Source organism: Mirounga angustirostris, unplaced genomic scaffold (genome assembly GCF_029215605.1).
Source record: "Mirounga angustirostris isolate CCGP_5_RB_7025 unplaced genomic scaffold, mMirAng1.0.hap1 SCAF_4, whole genome shotgun sequence".
In the NCBI taxonomy this organism is placed as follows: Eukaryota; Metazoa; Chordata; class Mammalia; order Carnivora; family Phocidae; genus Mirounga; species Mirounga angustirostris.
Genome location: NW_026991712.1, coordinates 4,692,188 through 4,710,480, shown reverse-complemented (window position 1 = coordinate 4,710,480; position 18,293 = coordinate 4,692,188). Strand labels below are relative to the sequence as shown.

The 18,293-nt window shown below is 47.9% G+C and overlaps 1 protein-coding gene across 1 annotated transcript in view; it reads right to left on the bottom strand.

Moving 5' to 3' along the window:
• Positions 1–18,293, bottom strand: part of COL22A1 (collagen type XXII alpha 1 chain) — a 227,617-nt gene that overhangs the window by 44,957 nt on the left and 164,367 nt on the right. The window contains exons 43-47 of the mRNA XM_045895568.1: positions 16,156–16,200; positions 10,195–10,308; positions 9,800–9,853; positions 1,694–1,747; positions 5–58 (exon numbers count right to left, since the gene is read on the bottom strand). Coding sequence (XP_045751524.1) covers positions 5–58; positions 1,694–1,747; positions 9,800–9,853; positions 10,195–10,308; positions 16,156–16,200 — 321 coding nt within the window. The remainder of the gene's footprint in view (positions 1–4; positions 59–1,693; positions 1,748–9,799; positions 9,854–10,194; positions 10,309–16,155; positions 16,201–18,293) is intronic.

Genomic DNA, 18,293 nt, shown 5'->3' with positions numbered 1-18,293 from the left:
TTACCCGTGGCCCAGGGTTCCCTGGGGGCCCCATGAAACCAGGAACTCCAGGATGACCCTAGGAAAACACAAGAGGCAATTCTTCAAAATGACTCATAAGAAGTTTTTCACTTTGGTGACTACCGAATTTCAGATAACAATCCAGAATCTGACTTCTAACCCCAGTAACAATTTTGGATAAAGGCACTGGCAACAAAAACACTTTCTTTTTTTGTATATATTGCTGGTGTTTCCATAGGTTGAGAAAGTATCTAACAATATTTACAAAAACGAATCTCTCCTGAAAGTGGATTTGCTTCAACATAAAGTGAAGGAAGACGGTGTGGGGAAGGGGTTGAGGACACAGACGAAAATGGAAGTGGCCATAATGGCTGCAAGATCCCTGTGGCTAGGTGATAGGTATGGGGGAGGGTCTTTTTATTATGCTTTCTAATTTTTGTGTATGCTTGAAACATCCCATAATAAAAATCTGGAAGCAAATAAATGCATATGCACACACAACATACGCTCACAATGGAAACTGTTGGGGTTACCGAATCATGGCATCCTTACTATAACAGTTGCAGTTACTTTAAGAAAGAGAGTCATGTCTCCATGTAGAGCAGAGTCTATGTGTATTACAGCAGGAGCTAAACAGCCAGAGGGGATTGCATTTAATGTTTAGTCTTTGTAGGACAATGTTTTATAAAAGCAGACACACCACCGTGGAAAATTTCCCTGCCCTCCACCTCTATCTCCTGCTACTGGGAAACACAAGCTGTAACAGTCAGAATAGAGCATACTAATTCTGAAAATTCGCTGTTGCAACAATAACCCAAACACATTTTGTTTTTCCAAATACAGAGGGAATTTTAGCTGAGCATGTCGTTCTGACCTTGAGCATAGCTCTGAACTCACTGCTTCTGGAGTGCTTGCTCACCTGCTTCACCCTCATGGAGCAGAAAGCCCCTTGAGGTCAGGGATTTGCCCATTACTCCCTCTGTATCTCAGAGCCTGGTGCCATGCCTGGCATGCAGCTGGTTACAAGGAGGACCGATGGGGAGATGCACAGAGGAGTGATGAGCAGAGGGCAGGTGGGAGGGAGGAAAGGGAAAGGGAAGAGAGACAGCTGCCAAGCAGGAGCCAGTTTAAATGGCAGAAAGGCTGTTGGAGGCTGGGGGGCTGGACTGCAGAATCAGCTGGTAACACTAGATAAACGATGATGGGGATGCCGTGTTCAAACCCAGAGACAGAGGAGTATGTTGCGTGGGCGCTATCTTAAAATGCATTTGGAGAAGTGGTCCAACAGGGCTGGCTGGGCACTGAGCACAGAAGGGGCATCTGTGTAACATTTCAACTAGCACCGTGAGTTCTGTGATAGGTACTTGAGGAGTAATAGGAGGGAGGAAAGAAGGGGGCATTGTGTAATGGACGACAACCATTTTAGTGAACTAGAGCTCTAAGTGTAAGAGAGTCCAGAAAAAACAAAACAAAAGGAAATCAGAAAAGGCAGTCTGCTCAGATAATTGGGGAAGGAGAATGTGACAATGAACCACAGGAATCAAGATGGAAACCATGAAAATGTGGTTAAAAAAAAAAAAAATCCTACTGCAAGCAAAGAAGATCCAAGTGGTGATGTCAGAAATGGCAGAATGAAATTCATCTAGGAGAAATAGTGATGTCTCTTCAGGTTCATTATAAAGTAAGTTCTTACCTGATCACCTTTCTGTCCAATTTCACCATCTGCACCACGTTCCCCTTTACTTCCCTTAGGAGAAAAAAGAAAGAAGCTTACTGGAAATTTTGCTAGAACTACATTGCAGAAGAAAAAAAGTTTGCATGCATTCATCTACCTATGTATTCATTTATTCATCCATTTACTCTTTCTTCATCCAACTCTTACCAAGTCTGAGCTGCAGGCCAGGCATGGTGTCCGCAGAGAGAAGCAAGGGAGTCTGGTTGAGGAACTGCTGATGGAATGGCTTAACTGGGTTGTGGGGTGCTGATGGGGGTCAGTGGAAAATGGAACTGGGGAGGCAGGCAGTACCTACCTCACTGAGAGCCCTGGATGTTTACCCCCTTAAACCTGGATTGAGCTGCAGACACTGGGAACCATGAGAAGGATATATCACTATTCTTGGTTGCAGAAGGGCTCCTTGACTGTTGTACAGGGTGGGCTGGAAGGCCCAGGATGAAGAGAGGAGGGGCAATCAGGAGGAAACTGGGATGTTTGGGTGTGGGAGGGAAAGGAGCCGAGTCAGCATAATGTCTGGTGTGAGGTGGGAAGAGGGAGAAGCTGAGACAGTGGATGGGACAGCACTGCCCAAGAGGCTGAGGAAGAAGACTCCATCCATACATATGTATGCTCCTTGCTCCCTCCCTTACTAGCTGTGTGACCTTGAGTGGGTCACTTAAACTGTGAGTTATAGGATTTCTTGTTTATCTATAAAATAGAGAAAATTATGATTGCCTATCTCATGAAGTGTTGGGAGAATAAAATTGACACAGCACAGAGAACAGAACATAGCAAGAGCTCAATAAACATTAGTTATAATTATTTTTGTAAATTATTTTGTATTTGAACCCTGGCTTTGTCGTTACTAACCCTGTCACTGGGCAACCTGCTTCAACTCTGTCTCTTTCTTTTATTTTTTTAAATTTTATTATGTTACGTTAGTCACCATACAATACATCATTAGTTTTTGATGTAGTGATCCCCAATTCATTGTTTTTGTATATAACACCCAGTGCTCCATGCAGTATGTGCCCTCTTTAATACCCTGTCTCCATCTTTTAAAATGAGAATGATAAAAACAGAACCTTTGTCATGGGATTGTTGTGAGCATTAAATGACCTAAAATCTACAAAGTGCTTAAGCTAGTAATGAATTCATTGTTAGCTATCATCCTTCTCATCATTGTAATCACCACCATCATCATCACTGTTACCATCACCATCATCATCCTCACCATCATCATCCTCAACATCATCATCACCATCATCATCCTCACCATCATCATCACCATCATCCTCACCATCATCCTCACCATCACCATCATCACCATTGTCATCCTCACTATCAGCATCCTCACCATCATCATCACCATCATCACCATCATCCTCACCATCATCTTCACCATCATCATCACCATCATCACCATCATCATCATCACTATCAGCATCCTTACCATCATCATCACCATCATCATCATCCTCACCATCATCAAACTCACCATCATCACTATCATCATCATCATCACCATCACCTCTATCAACATGATCACCACCACCACCATCATCATTGCTGTCATTATTGTGGTTAAGACACTCATGATATGAAACCTATCAAAAATATTTTTCACAGACTAACCTTGAAAGTTACATTCAAAGGTTCCAATCTCTCTTAACTGTCACCTATTTTGGCTCTGCATTTACTGTGGCAACAAATGTATTTCAGTAAAATGTTATTAACCAAAAACATGTCAGTTCCTTTAAAAGTATGCATTATGCAGTAAAATAAGTCTTTCGCAACAAGTCAACCTTGGCTCTGGCTCCAGGCCTGTCACCTCTTATTTCTGCATCCTTGAGCAGATCACATTCCCTCTGTGCTCTGGGTTTATTCATCCAGTAAATGTAGGACACAGGGGGGCAGGTCAATCTAGGAGAGTCCATCCAGGTGCAGAGCCCCACAATTCACCCCCTGAAACACGGGGTCCAGCCCTCTTCCCATCCACATGGCTATGCCATGTCAGCAGCTCACTGAGGACCTATAACATTCCCCGGCTGCCTCCCTGAGCCGTGCTGGGGGCCAAAGGCCAGTGTGCAGAGGAGAAAAAAAGGTTCACAAGGGGAAAAGCATTTGTTCCAACATTTTTACATGTAATTAGTTCTACTGCTTTTCAATCTATAAAGCCAGCAAACTGTCGGCAGGCCGTATTATGATCTCAATGAAAAGAAGTGACATAGAATAGCACACTGCTTCTCTGACATTTAGGACAATTGCCTTAAAAGTAAATGGTTTCTTTTCAAATCCCAGTCCTCAGTCTGGGCTTAGGGTGGTTGCAACCTTCAACTCTCAGCAGTGAAAATGTCAGGAGCTCAAGGATCTCCACAGTTGTCCTGTCTCCTTCTCTGCTGCAGCTAAGGATCAAAGCAAACACAGCCACCCCCAACCCTGACTCACTTCCTTCCAGAAGAGAGGACTGACATTTACCAAGCCTCTACTCCTCTGGGCACACTGCCGGGCCTTTCCACATGAGATCCCATTCCGTGTATTTCTTTGTTTATATCCTGAGCTGATGCAAAAAAAAAAAAAAAAAAAAAAAAAAAAAAAAAAAAAAAATTTAACATGCCCGGTTATTTAATTTAGCCAGTAAGACTACTCTATGCGGTGGGGGTCTGACCAGAGTGTATAGATAAAAAATCTGAAGACCAGAGAGGTTAAGTCATTCATCAAGGTCACACAGCTAACAAAAAGCAAGATTTGGAGCCTAATCCAGATCTATCTGTATTCAAACTGCCTCTTCCTGCCCAAGTTACTTTTCTGGCTATTTCCATAGGCATGATGCCTTGTCCCACTGGTTTTATAATGTCAAGAGCATAGCATTTACAGCCTAGAAGTCTGACTGAGAGTGCTCCAGGAAACTTTCTAAAAGCACTGGAGATACAGCAATCAAGGAAACAACAACATCCCTGCCTACCTGGAGTTTATATTCTAGAGAGATTACTAGTTAATTACTTTACTAGCTCAGTTCTCTTAGATGATGTTTATTCAGAGCCATTGTCAGGGCTTAAATCTCCCCCATAAAAAGAAGGGAAGAGATTCTCTTCCCAAACCTTTTTTCTTAGAGCATTTACTTTAGAAAACTTGTCACTGTCTGTTCTCTGTCTCTTTGAAATGTATGTAAATCCTCTTAAAAGCTAAATAAGTCCTGCCAGATCCAGGACTCAGAAAAGTCTTTCTCTAGGACCTGGCATCCGTCCCTTTGAAATATAATCAATCATCAAGGAAGAGAGCTCCCCCAATCCCCCAGTCTCCATGGGGAAAGGGAGCCTAAGGGAAAAGCCGGTTTCTTGCTCCAAGTTGCAGAACTACCGCCTGTCGTAAAGATGAGAGCTCGTTTTTCCTCCCTATAAAGCTAATGAACTAACACAGATGATCCCCTAACTCCCAGGTCAACTTAGGATGAACATGTCTGGAGAATGGTGCTATCAAGTCCTCTGACTTGAGGACCAGTTACTGTTTATCTTGAGGACTTGTATGCAGCAGGTATGGCTGCCGGGCTACAGAAGAGAGCGAGAGGTTTTCCTGGGTTGGGAGAAGATTTTCTTTAGTTTTTAATTATATTTCCTCAATACCATCATGGGCTAAGCGCACAATGTAACAATTACTTAGAGGCTGTGTTCATACCAGGAACTGCTTGAAGGATGTCGGTTTCTGTGAATCCACCAAAAAGGCAATTTTCTCAAGGGGTTTACAAACTGGAGGGCAGGGCCTAAACCTTCTCAAATTAATGATTCTCTGCTACTAGCAGAGTAAGTCCTGGCCCTGAATTTTTGTGTGCTGTTTCACCGCCTAGAAAGCCATTCGCCAAGGACGTCTGACAAATCCTTGCCTCACTTTCCAATGCAACTAAAATCCTACCTCTTCCAGGTGGCCTTCATAGGTGACCCCTTGCCCCATGGCATTATTTTCCTTAAAGCCATTTACTCTTCTCCTGACCATTTGCTACAACTGCTATTCATTTAGAGAAACAATTATGAGGACCACTTGCGGTTAGATGTACCCAGCTGGTTCCACGCCTGGTGCTCTGTAAATGTTTCCTTGTTCAATCCTCACATCCTCTTTGTGAGATAGACCATATGGCTCTTCTTTTACAGATGAAGGACCCGAGGTTCAGAGAAGTCAAATAAACTGCCCAAGTCCTATAAGTAGTAAGTGAAATGCACTCAGCTACCAAGCAGCAGAGCCAGATGGGGAACCACTCACGGACCTCCAGAGCCCAGCCTGTGTCCGCCCATCTTGATTGCCCCCAGCCCCAGTTTGACTTTTGTACAAACCACCAGCTTGTAGATCTTTCTTCTCCAACACAACATTGGGCCCTAGGAGGCATGGTCCATATCTGACCTACCTCTACACCTCCTGACCCAGAAGGGAACTTTGAAGGGGATGCTTGGTGAGAATCTTCCAGGATTGAGGCAGCTCTGGGTGAAAGAGACCTATGCTCCTTAAGACAGCATAAACCAAATGGCATGGGGTACCTTCTGGGCAGGAACGGATTTGAGAGCCTCTTCTGGTAGTTTGAATAGTAGCAGAGGAGGTCTTATCTCTGGCCCCCAGAATTATCCAGAAGGTCCAAGTGGGGGCTTCTGCTCATCTATTGTCTCCAGTCCCTGCAGTTCCCATTACCTGGCTGGTGGGCACATGAATGAGAAGAAACCTAAATGCTTTTCCTGGAGGAGAGAATAATCAGCATTTCCTACTGGGAGAGGGTTTTACATTGGACTCTGCAGAAAAGCACATTCCCAGGGTCTTCACTCTGATTATCATCTTGTTCCTTCTTCCTCCTCAGCATGGATCATAATCGTAACAGCAGCCACTATCTCCAGACCCCATCCCCCAAAGTCGGTGTTTCACACAGTTTGAAAGTTCTACAATGAAAGTTCTACAATCGATTGTGGCATTAACCTCCCCAGACCCAGCCACCAGTCACAGCAGCTGCAAATCTGCAAAATAAATTTTGGGAAAGCTATTCTCCCAGATGCAGGATCACAATTGCAAACAAACAAGCAAACAAACGCCCTTGGAGAGGCACTGAACCAGTGAACACCTGGGGCCTCTGGCTATGAAAGCACAAGAACAATAATCATAAGTGCTCGGCCACTGGTAGCATTTTCAGTGTACAAATTCATCTTCACATCCGCAGGTCTAGCTGAGAGCTCATTTGATAAGCAAGGTTCAATAGAGAGAAAATGAAACAGTCCTCCCGTCTGTTTTCTGGAGAGTGGTGTGGGATGAATGAAGAGCATAGAGAGGGACTTGGATTTGAAGGCAAGCCTGTGAGTCCTCAAAGGAGACAATTAACTCCTCCCTGACTCATTTCCCCAACAATAGGTGGTGGACCCAGGAAGCCGCCTGGGAGCTGTCCTTGGTGCTGATGCTGGTCCCACTGTTAACTAAGTTTTGACAGCATACTAAGGGGGCTGGGTGGTCCTACAGCTGGGCCAGCAAGGATTCCCCTTTGCTGTATCACCTAGTAGTTTGGGAGTACTGGCTTTTAACCTTGCTAAGCCTTCACTTCCTTGTCTGTAGAGTGGGATAATATCCCTACCTCCTAGGATCATGCTGACCGTTGCAAGAGACCATGCTGTAAAACAGGTAACCTGGCCCTTGGCCCTTAGAACACTGGGTATACTGCCCACTGTAACTGCTTGAGGGCTCATTATGTAGGGTGGACCCCCAGTCCTGCCAACTTCTCAAGGTCACCATGGACTCCCCAAGTGGAGACAGCTAGAACCCTGTCTTTCACCTGGGGCACTAGTTTTTGTGCTTTTTCTGGATGGAAGCTTTCTTTGGCTCTCTCTGAATATGCAAAGGAACAAACCCTCCCTGGAAGTGAATTATAAAGGAACAAAGGCAGAGCCATTGTCCCAAGACACCAGTACTTCAAGTGGGATTGGGCTGATAAAGAAAACAATCCTTACTCAGTGGAGGGAACTCCTTATCTGTTTAATTGATTTGCTTTTGTTTCTCTGAATAAAAGCCATTCCTCAGCAGAGGCAAACCCAGCAGCCCAGAGTTGACAGCAAAGGTTACTTAAAGAGGATCAGCTGAAACTGGCTGCCTGCAGATTCCTCCAGGCAAGGAGCTTAGCCCCAGCTGATAACCCCAGAAAGGGAGGGTAAAGCAGGGTAATAGCGCAGGTGATGCTACGCTTTATGGTCATCTCTTAACCTAACACTGACCTGATGGGCAGGGAAAATCTCTTGTTCCAGCTACACTGAAACCTGACATCTATAGTTCCTGAAGCAGGAGCTCTGGGTATGTCAAAACCCTGTAAGACTTCACCGAGTCTATGGGCCGCAAACACTCGATGTCTTAGCCTGCCAGGTAGTCCTGGGAAGTCGGGATGTTTTCCATCCTGATACCCAACAGCTCCAGTGAGTGCTCTATTACACCACAGTATTTCTGTTTGCATCCTAATATACTAGTAAGAGCTCCAACCCCATTTTCCAAGGCTGACCCTAGGGTAAGGCAAGTGAGCACTTACCTATGTGTAAACACGTAAAGGATTCTAGAAACATCAGTATCCAAAATAAATAATAGTCCAGTGTCGTATTTAAAAAATAAAAATTAATGCCAAATAATCCAAGATGAACAAAATATAAAAATGTAAATAAATGGGGTTCTGATGGGGCTGGGATTAGGGGGAGTGAGGAAGGTGAGCAGTTCAGTGGAGGGTTAGGTCCCGTCTTTATTTAAAATTGTGACATTTTGTTCCTTGTGGGTCAACTGCACTAATTTTAAAGTTCTTAAAATATTGCATTAAAGTCTTATTTATCTTGGTTACTGAGGTCTTGGACTCCCCTTACATCTTACGTCCGGGTCCTCATCCCAGTCCTGGCCCTGCCGCTGGCTGGGACCCCACGGGCTGGAAGAGCAGTAGAGCTAAGGTTGGCAGAGGGCCTGCTATGTGCCAGGCCTGGTGAGGGCATCTCCTGAGCAGGTTTTAAGGCCACAGGCCTGGAAGGAAGGTCACTGCTTTGACATCCCCTAGTTTGTCAGCAAGAAAAGGAAGGGCAGAAGTAAGACGCTAGACCTTGGGAATGCCAACCCCGGAGGTGTGGCTCCTGAGCTCTCTCTCCTACTGACAATTTTCTGACGCATCTTGTGTCCCCAGGCAAGCCACACTGCTGTGTCCCAGCCAGGCCACAGGGAGAGACACAGTGACACACCTGCCCCTGAATGCGGGGGGAGGGCAGCCTGCATAGCTTGCAGAGGTACAGAGGCCCCAAGGCTATCAGGGACAGCCCCCCCACTCCCGGGGGCGCTGGGGGGAGGGGAAGAAGGGTGAGGGGTGGGGAGGGTCAGCTCTCCTCCCCTCCTGCCCCCACGTCAGCACTCACACAGTCTCTTCTGCTTAGAGCTACCTACTGTCACCACCAGGAACCCAACCACCACAGCCCAGACACCTGTTTTGGCAGCCAGAGCCTCCCCTCCCATTCTAAGGCTGAATCACAGCTCCTTCTTCCCAGGCCTGTCTCCCTGGCCTTATGAAAGCACAGAGCTGTCCTGCCCATGGTAGATGGGTGCCTCGTCACTCCTATGAGCAGCAATACTGCTCACTCATGCTGGCTTAGCACTTTCCCAATAACATTGTTTATTGAACAACTAGCTCCTTTTATGTATTATATTGTTCAACTCTAACAAATCTCTGAATCTTGCTTTTATTCTTACCATTCGTGGGTGGTGAGATTGAGGCCCAGAGAGGTCAAAGATTTTGCCTAAGGTCACACAGCTCTGACTCCACTCAGGGCTGGGAATCAAATCCAGAGCCGTCTGACCCCAAAACTCACATCTTAACCAGTGACTGCTACCAATCCAATCCCCTAGCTCATTTCATTATTCAACCACTGAGGCATTTGTAGATGAGTTCCCAAGGTCACTGAGATAGTCGAGGTCATGGTCAGCCCTTGAATGTTGGTATCGTGATTTTTAAAGCATCCTTCCTCCACACCAGACACCACTCTTCCTCAGATGTAGATTAACCAGTGAGATGAGCAGAGTGGATGCACACGATGTTAATGAGGGCTCACTGACCTGTGGTCCGGCTATTCCTGGAGGCCCTGGGAGGCCCCTGGGCCCAGCATCTCCCTGTAGCAGGAACAGAAGAAAAACAATCAAGAATGAGTGTCTGGAGCTCATACCGAGTCATCAGCATGTCATTGCCCTTGCACACCTATTCACTGATTTCCCACTGAAATGTCCCTGTCTCCTCCCCACCAGCATGTCTGAGCAAAGGGTGTGGGCCGGTGGTGCTGCTCAGTGTGACTGTGCATTCACGGGCACAGCTCATGACTAATGTGGCAGCCAGTCCCCCAGATGACCCCTAGACCTCTGCCGCCTCCCATTTGTACCGAGAGGCAGCACTGGGATCTCTAAGATGATGTATCTCATCGCAGTGATAAAGACAAACTGTCCCCTTTTCTCCTTACCTTTTTCCCTTCTGTGCCTTCTCTCCCTGGCTTTCCTGGGAGACCTTTGTCCCCTTTAAAACCTGGCAGACCAGGGAGGCCCTGGGGGCCAGGAGGGCAGTCACTGCATATGTCCTGAGAAAGAGAGAGAATAAATGATAGTCCCTTGTAAAGCGAAAGGTGGCCCATGAAAGTGATAGAAAAGCAAACAAGTGCATCGGGTCATTATCCAGAGTGTTCGTGTCAAACTTTGCATTTTTCTCTCTTCATCTGAAATCAGATTTTAGCGCTGATACGTCTGGATCATTACCTCATTTCTCCCTACTTCTAGCCAGCCAGACTGCGTGAAGTATTGCCCCCAACAGTGATGTCAAAAGTGCACCACTATCTGTGAGCATTTAAAAGCATTAACAGTGGGCGCCTGGGTGGCTCAGTTGGTTAAGCGACTGCCTTCGGCTCAGGTCATGATCCTGGAGTCCCTGGATCGAGTCCCGCATCGGGCTCCCTGCTCGGCAGGGAGTCTGCTTCTCCCTCTCCCACTCCCCCTGCTTGTGTTCCCTCTCTCACTGTGTCTTTCTCTGTCAAATAAATAAATAAAATCTTAAAAAATAAAATAAAATAAAATAAATAAAAGCATTAACAGTACAGACTTAAGGCAAACATTCAGGGTTGTTACAAATAACACGTCCACGTCCTGTTCCTAAAGCTGGAGACGGAACGAAGCTGGAAGCTGAGCTCTTTGTCTCCTGGGTTTGCCTAAGTGGGTTGCGAACAAAGAAGTAACAGGCACACAGCCTTGGGATTTTCTGGCCGTGACACACACACCCGGTCTGACCACATACTCCTGGCATTATTCTTTGTCCAAAGTAGGTGTTTAATAAATGTTGCCGGTCAGTGAGTTGCCCAGTGAGGCAGGGGAGTACAGTTCCTGGTGTGATTTTAAAGTCCTCTCAGCCCAGGGAACACGTTTCCTAATTTCCTAATTCCTAACCCTGTGTCATCCTAAAATCTTACAGTCTGCAGTGCAGTGCGGACCCAACAAAACTCACTGGCTTGAGCACATCGCGGCCTGTGTCTTATCCCAGAGTCCTGCGGTACTGCTCAGCGATGCTCCCTCCCCTCTCCTTGGGATAAAGGTTAGAAGCGTTAACACAGAGAAGGCACTTAGAATATTATCAGATCATCCCCAATGCACTTAGCTAGGATCCTTAACTCCCACCTGCACTCATTGACTCCCTCAATGAAAAACTACTTGTGAAGCATCCACTGTTAGGCTCTGTGCCTTTATTTTTTTTTTAAGATTTTACTTATTTTTATTTATTTGACACAGAGACAGAGATAGTGAGAGAGAGCACAAGCAGGGGGAGCGGCAGGCAGAGGGAGAGAGAGAAGCAGGCTCTCTGCTGAGCAAGGAGCCTGATGTGGGGCTCCGTCCCAGGACCCTGGGATCATGACCTGAGCCGAAGGCAGCCGCTTAATTGACTGAGCCATCCAGGCGCCCCAGGCTCTGTGCCTTTCTGCTCTGAGACCACAATGAGCACGTATCTTGAAGAGTTCCGTGCTTAAATGGTGTTAATTGGCACAGAACAAATGCACGGACCACGGCTTGGGGAATGCTCGGCTGGAGGCGTCTGCACAGGCCCTGGGCAGCTACACTCCGTCCTAGGGGAGGTGATGTTGCAGGTGACAGCAATCACCTTGGTCTCTAACTCCGGACAGAAGGGTTTTTCCATCACAAAAGTGACTCTGAATGACTCACCTTCCTTTCACCTGCCTCACTCCTATTCAACCTCTGAAGAGTCTTCAGAAGTCTCCGAGACCAAGAAGCTATCCTATTGCTTCAGACTGGGGACGGCTTCAGACCCTGCTCCCACAACCCCAGGAACACTTGCACTTGCATCACTGCTGAAGTGGTCCATGTATACTCCATTCCCTCCCCACCAAGCACAAGGTGTGAGCTCTCAGAAAACAGAGTAGAGTTGCTTTACCTTTCCACGTCCAATTCAGAGCAAAGGGCCTTCCACAGAGCAGGAGTTCAATACATGAATGAACTAACTGACCCAACCCACCAACCAAATGCCCTACTGACCACCTGACCTTTCAGTGTCCTGCACCATCTCCTTTTAGTGGGTGGTTTGAGAAGCTGGGTAAGTATTTTTAGAGGCTGGGGAGTGCCAAATGTCGGGATATACAAAGTGAGGGTGAAAGAGATAAACCAAAGCATACTGGTTTGGGTTGCTGTTTTTTGTTTGGAAGAGCAGCGGAGCTGGGAGGAAATCCCCTATTCCTAGTCCTTCTCTTGTTCTTTAAAACAAGGTGCATCCATGAAAGAGTGCAGCAGTGGGTGTATGACATGTGGAATGGGGCTAGCCTGGGGGCAGCAGGAATTCCCGCCACTGAGATCCTGCTAGCATTGGAGAACATGGTGGTGATCCGGAAACCATTCTTTATGGTGGGATCCACACCATAAAGCAGTTATATCTGCATAATACAAAATCTCACCACCTATTTCTTCCCAATTTCTCGAGGGCTAACTCAGCCTGGGTCTGTCTTCATCACAGATTCTGGGTAGGAATGTTCCTTGAATGGGGCACCTGGATGGCTCAGTCAGTGAAGTGTCTGCCTTCAGCTCAGGTCATGATCTCAGGGTCCTGGGATCGAGCGCTGGCTCCCTGCTCAGCGGGGAGTCTGCCTCTCCCTCTCCCTCTGCCCCTAACCCCAGCCCCCACTCTTGTGCTCTCTCTCTCTCCCTCTCTCTCTTGCTGGCACTGGTTCTATCTTAAATAAGTAAATAAATAAAATCAATAAAAAGACTGTTCCTTGAAGATGAGCTGTAGCAGTGCCCAGACTTACAGTGTGGGTGCTGGATTACAGCTCTGACCCAGCCCCAGAGTCCAGGGAACACAGGGAGACCAGCCCCCAATCTGCAGGCCCACCCACGCTCACTCTGGCCCCCGTGCTCCTGGGGCCCCCCATTCCTCTTGACCCTGGACTACCCTGAATGCCTTGAGACTAGACAGGGTTCTGCTTGTAACCAGATCACACGGAAGCCTCTGTCCCCTGGGATCACGGCTTCACCCCTCTGAGCCTCAGCCTTCTAATCTGTGAATGGAGAACCTCAAAGTCCGGTGAGAAAGAAATGAGTAATGAATGAAAAATGCCTGATGCCATGCCTGGCACATGGGGACAGCATGGCGAATTTAGTTGTTAATCTGCCATTGTGATTTCCATACGATTTCCCTCCCCGAATTTTCTGCTTTGCCTCATCTGCCCATCGGATGCCCTTGATCATCAATACCGGTTGCCAACTCCTCTACTTAACGGAGCTGCTCAGGTAAGTCACTCAGGTAAGTCACTTAGAAATAAGTCTATTTCCTTATCATAAGGTCCTTCTCCTTCCTTAGGGGATTGTTGTAAAATCTAAATGAAGTAATGCACGCAGAGCACCTGGTGTGTTGCTGGTTTCCTTGGAATCTATAAATGTTGCTTCCCTCTGGTCTCTGTCCCCTTTCTTTTGTCTGAGATGTTCTCATCAAACCCAGCTCACTGGGCTGGTAGTCAGCATGGTGCAGCATACCAAGTAAGCACACCACCCAATGCCTACCAAAGGGAGGGATGCCACAGTCCTTGCTACTCGAAGAAAGCAGCTGTTGTTTTCCAGCAGCAGAGATAACCCCCAGGTCATCTTATCCAACCTCTCGCTGGATACCTGAATCCTCATTGCAGTATTCCTCCAAAGGGCCGTGCAGCCTACCTCTGAAACCTCTAGGCGGCAGGCAGGGAACTCACCACCCACCTGTACTTCATCAGGGAGCTGGCAGCCGGTTCTGGCCCATGCAAGATGAAGTCAGGTGACATAGGGGGTCAAGCACAGGGGTCTGCAGTTGGACACACTGGGTTTGGGTCTTGGCTCTGCCGCTATCCAGCTCTGTTACCTTGAACATGTGCATTGCCCAGCTGCGTTCAACCTCCTCCCTGTAAAATCCAGACCTAACAGTGCCCACATACTGGGCTGTCTGGGAAGATCAGATGAAATAATATTTATCCAAGGGAGCCATCTGATGGAGACATCCTGAGGATGACCTTGCTGGGCACAGATCCAACTGTGGAAGTTCATTTACCAGGGACTCAGGAGATGAACTTTCTACCCAGGCAGTGTTCCAACTACCAGAATGAAGTATGTGATGCTATAAAATTCCTTGGGGCAGAGATAAATATTCTGTAATAAAAGATGCCTTCTCAGCAAGGGAGGGACCTGCCACCAGCCACCTGGGCCAGACCAGCAGGCTCTACCCTACATCAGAATGGCAACAGGTGATAGAAAGCTTGGAGCAGTAACAGGCTCTGCTGACCTGGGAAACCCACTTGGACCCAAGCAAAGCACAGCTCCATGGGACCAGCAAGGCTTGGGCATCACCCTGGATGTAGGTGCCTCATCCCCTCTGGGGTTCCCAGTTGCTCTGATGAACACAGTTGCATCCCACAGCAGGTAAGGAACACTGATGGGACTAATTGTCTGCTTCAATGCGGTAGCCGTGAAGGATGAGGCTCCACACTCCTGTTATCATTGGCAGAAAGACTGGGACATCTTGAGGTTAAATTCTTTGTGGAGGAAGGACAGCTTCCCAGGTCTTTCTAGAGCAACGGAATTATGAGAAATGATTGAAGCTAATAAAAGCCTCCAATAAACAAGGAATTTAATCAATAGGTAATGATTTCTTGTCATGTCCTTGACTAGGAAAAAAAGCTTTCTCTTGTCAATTAAAATCAGGAAAGATTTTCTACTACTAGTTTTTTTAAAAAAATAAAATAAAATGTATAGCTTTCCATCAAGGCATCTCATTGTGTACAGAGATGAAAAATCTCGGGGTTCTCTGAAAAGGTTTTCTTTTCTCTTTTGCTTTGCTCCCTCACTCTCAGGCATGAACTCTGTGGCTTTGACATCACCCAAGTGCTTGTTCAGAATGCAGGAAGCGAGGAAGGAGCTGATCACACAAATGTCAAGCTTCACCCTAAATTAAGACAAAGGCTTGACACAGAGCCAGGAAAAGGGTCCTCCCTACTCACTGCAGCGAGACTCTTCTTTCTGAAACATAGACCTTACCCATCTGCCTTGCTCACTGCCTGTCCCAGCCCTCTGCCATGTCAGAGCTGAGGCCCATGGGCGGGACCTGGGCAACCTCACAGTTTGCCCAATCTTGGCAGAGGGATGCCCAGCTTCTCAGGGCCTTTAGCAACCATGGACAAAGTGAACAGGTTCTGAAAACCAGCGGAAGTCTGCACCCAGATCTGGTCTCCTTCCTGGCCAAAAGGCCGGGCAGTGGCCTTCACCTCCCTGCCTTGTGCTCTGGCCCTTGCACCAGCAGGATGCATACCCAAGCTGTTTGACTCTGCCTATGGCCCCCTTTTAAGAACACAAGACAGCTTTGTTGTGGGGTTAAAGTCAGTCTCTGAAATCAGTGAGCACCAGACTGCATTCCCAGAAAGCCACTGACCCTCAGCGCCTCACGTTCCTTACACGCAAAGCAACAACAGAAATAGTACCAACTTCAGAGAGTAATCGTGGAAATCAGGTAAGAGGTGCACACCAAGCATTTATCACAGCCCCACAGAGAACTTTCTAGAAGGATGGAAATGCCCTGTATGTGCACTGTCCACTAAGATAGGCTTTGGCCACATCTGCCCATTACGTACGTAGACTGTGGCCAGCATGACCAAGGACCTGAATTTTTAATTGTATTTAGTTGTATTTAATTTTAATCAACTTAAATTTAAACTGACACACGTGGCCAGTGGCTGCCAGACGAGATGGAGGATCGAGCACATCGCCAGGCACACAGGGAGTTATCAAGAAATACTGCTGTTGTCATCATGATACTAACACAGTTGTTCAAGCACAAAACCCCACAACTTACTGAAATGTCCAACCCCCTCCCCGCCGCCACCATTTCCCAATGCATGCACATCTCTTCATGCTTTTACCTTAAAGAGATTTATGTCCCCTGGAGACAGTAGTGAAGCGGGGCCCTGCCGAAGTAAAAGCAAGTAAATACAGACATACACACATGCATGCAGTAGACCCTGTCCTTGCTCAGACGGCACAAGGCCTTCAGAGCGTATCCCAGATTCAAACAGCGCTGTCTACATCCCAAGCCAGGGAGGCACGGGAAGAAGTCACTTCAGAGGCAGCAACCATACATGCTGCCTGTCCTACCCATGTCTGACGGACATCAGCCTTCCTGCTCCCTGGTCTCCTCCTGCTGGTCTCTCCTCCCCATCCCCCATCACAACCTGACAGGTCTTGTCGGTACTGTGGAAGGCCAAGGGACAGACCGTCCTGGATTCCCCTGATGGGTACCAGCTGCAGCCATCAGCCATTCACGACCTAGTATGAATTGGAAGCCACTTGTTCAGCTCTCCCAGATGAAATTGTATTCTAAACCTCACCCATTATACAGGTTGAAGGTGTCTAACTCTGGGAAAGAGATTTCAGAAGTCAGGAGTAATTACAAAGCCTCTGAAGGTATGTAGAAGTCTGCAGGTCACCAGAGTCACATTCAAACCCACTGAGTTGCAGTGTGCTGTGTTAGGATTATGACCAACCTGGAGCCCAAGGTTGTATGCAGCCTGGGTTCACACTGGGGTGTAAGAACACAGAGCTGGAAGGAAAGCCATAATTAACAGGCAGACGCTGAAGGGAAGAGGGAATTCTTAGGTAGAACTGGAATAGATTGACAGGGTATTTTGCAAACTTCTAAATTTCGCACAGGGGAAGAGTGCCAGAGAATCCATTCTCCAGAGGAAGGTGTTAGATCTTCCTCTAGAATATGGGAAGCCTGTGGCCACAAGTGAATGTGCAGGGGCTGCTTTCTTCTGATTAAGCTTGCATTTTAGCTTATGAATTATGGATTCAGCATCTTGGGGATGCTGAAACCAACACAATTTTCCTGGCTACCAAACCCCTTCTCCTGACCCCCCCCCGAGGGCTTCTGCTGCACCCTATGGCCACCCAAAGCCACGTGACTATGGCATCATGTCAGCTTGCTCAGGTAGGTGTGTGAAGTTTCCTGAGGCTTCTGTACACGGGGCCTCTCTCGACTCTCTGGGCTAGGACACAGGTGGAACCCCGAGATTGGGGCTGACAGACTCGGATCTGGAGGTGCCCAGGCAGTGCCGGCCCCGCAGGCAGAGCTCACCCTGCATACACCTGCTGCAGCCAAAGCCCAGAACCCCCTGGTTCTGGGCGAGACCCTCTGGAGGAAGGCCAACCTCTGCAATATTGTTTATTGAAACTTTAATTTAAAAGCAGAAAGAGGTTTTATCCTGGAGCCTTATGTTTTTCCCTTGGAAGTTAATAACCGTGGAGGATCCATATTGCTCAAATCGGGCCATGTTTGTGGAGCTGGTGCTGTATTAGCCGGGGTGTTTCCATGCTGTTGTGTGAGCCCCCTGTGTAAGCAGAGAGGCCCCACTAGACCACATGGCCAGGAGCACTCACAGAGGCAGAGAGAATGGGGAGGGAACGTTCAGCCCAGGTACAGTGTGGCCTTGGGGAAGAGTTTCATGAATGTCTTACGGGGGGGCGGGGAGGAGACACAGGCTGTTTAGCCACCTGCCATGCTGGGCTCCGAGGAGCAGCTCACACAGCGCAGATCAGTCCAGGCACGATGGACAGGTAGAAAAAGAAAGGGTGGGAAGCGTGGAGGCTGTAAGAACCAGTCTGCGCCCTCCCAGGCCCCTCCCGCCCTCCCGGGGTACCGCGCCACCAGCTGCCGGGGACCCTCGCTGGAAAGGCAGGGACTGACTGATAGGGAGGTGACAGACTCTTAACTCCAGGTGGGACAGTGAGGTGGTGCTGTTCACAGACCTAGCAGCCCCTTTGGGGTCAGGCCCAGCCTGCCATGCCCTGCTTCCCTTGATCCTTGTGGGCTTCACCCCCAGCCCATCCATTGCACAAGAGTCCCCGCCAGAGGCTGTGCATCTCGGGGCCCGACTCTCGACAGGGACTCCCAGCACAGGAATTCTGCGGGTGCAGCCCCAGAGAAATCGTCCGGGTCCCACTCTCCACCCAGAGGAGCAGGGACTGTGCGGGTCAGGCTGAAGTCAGCTGGCAGGCAGCG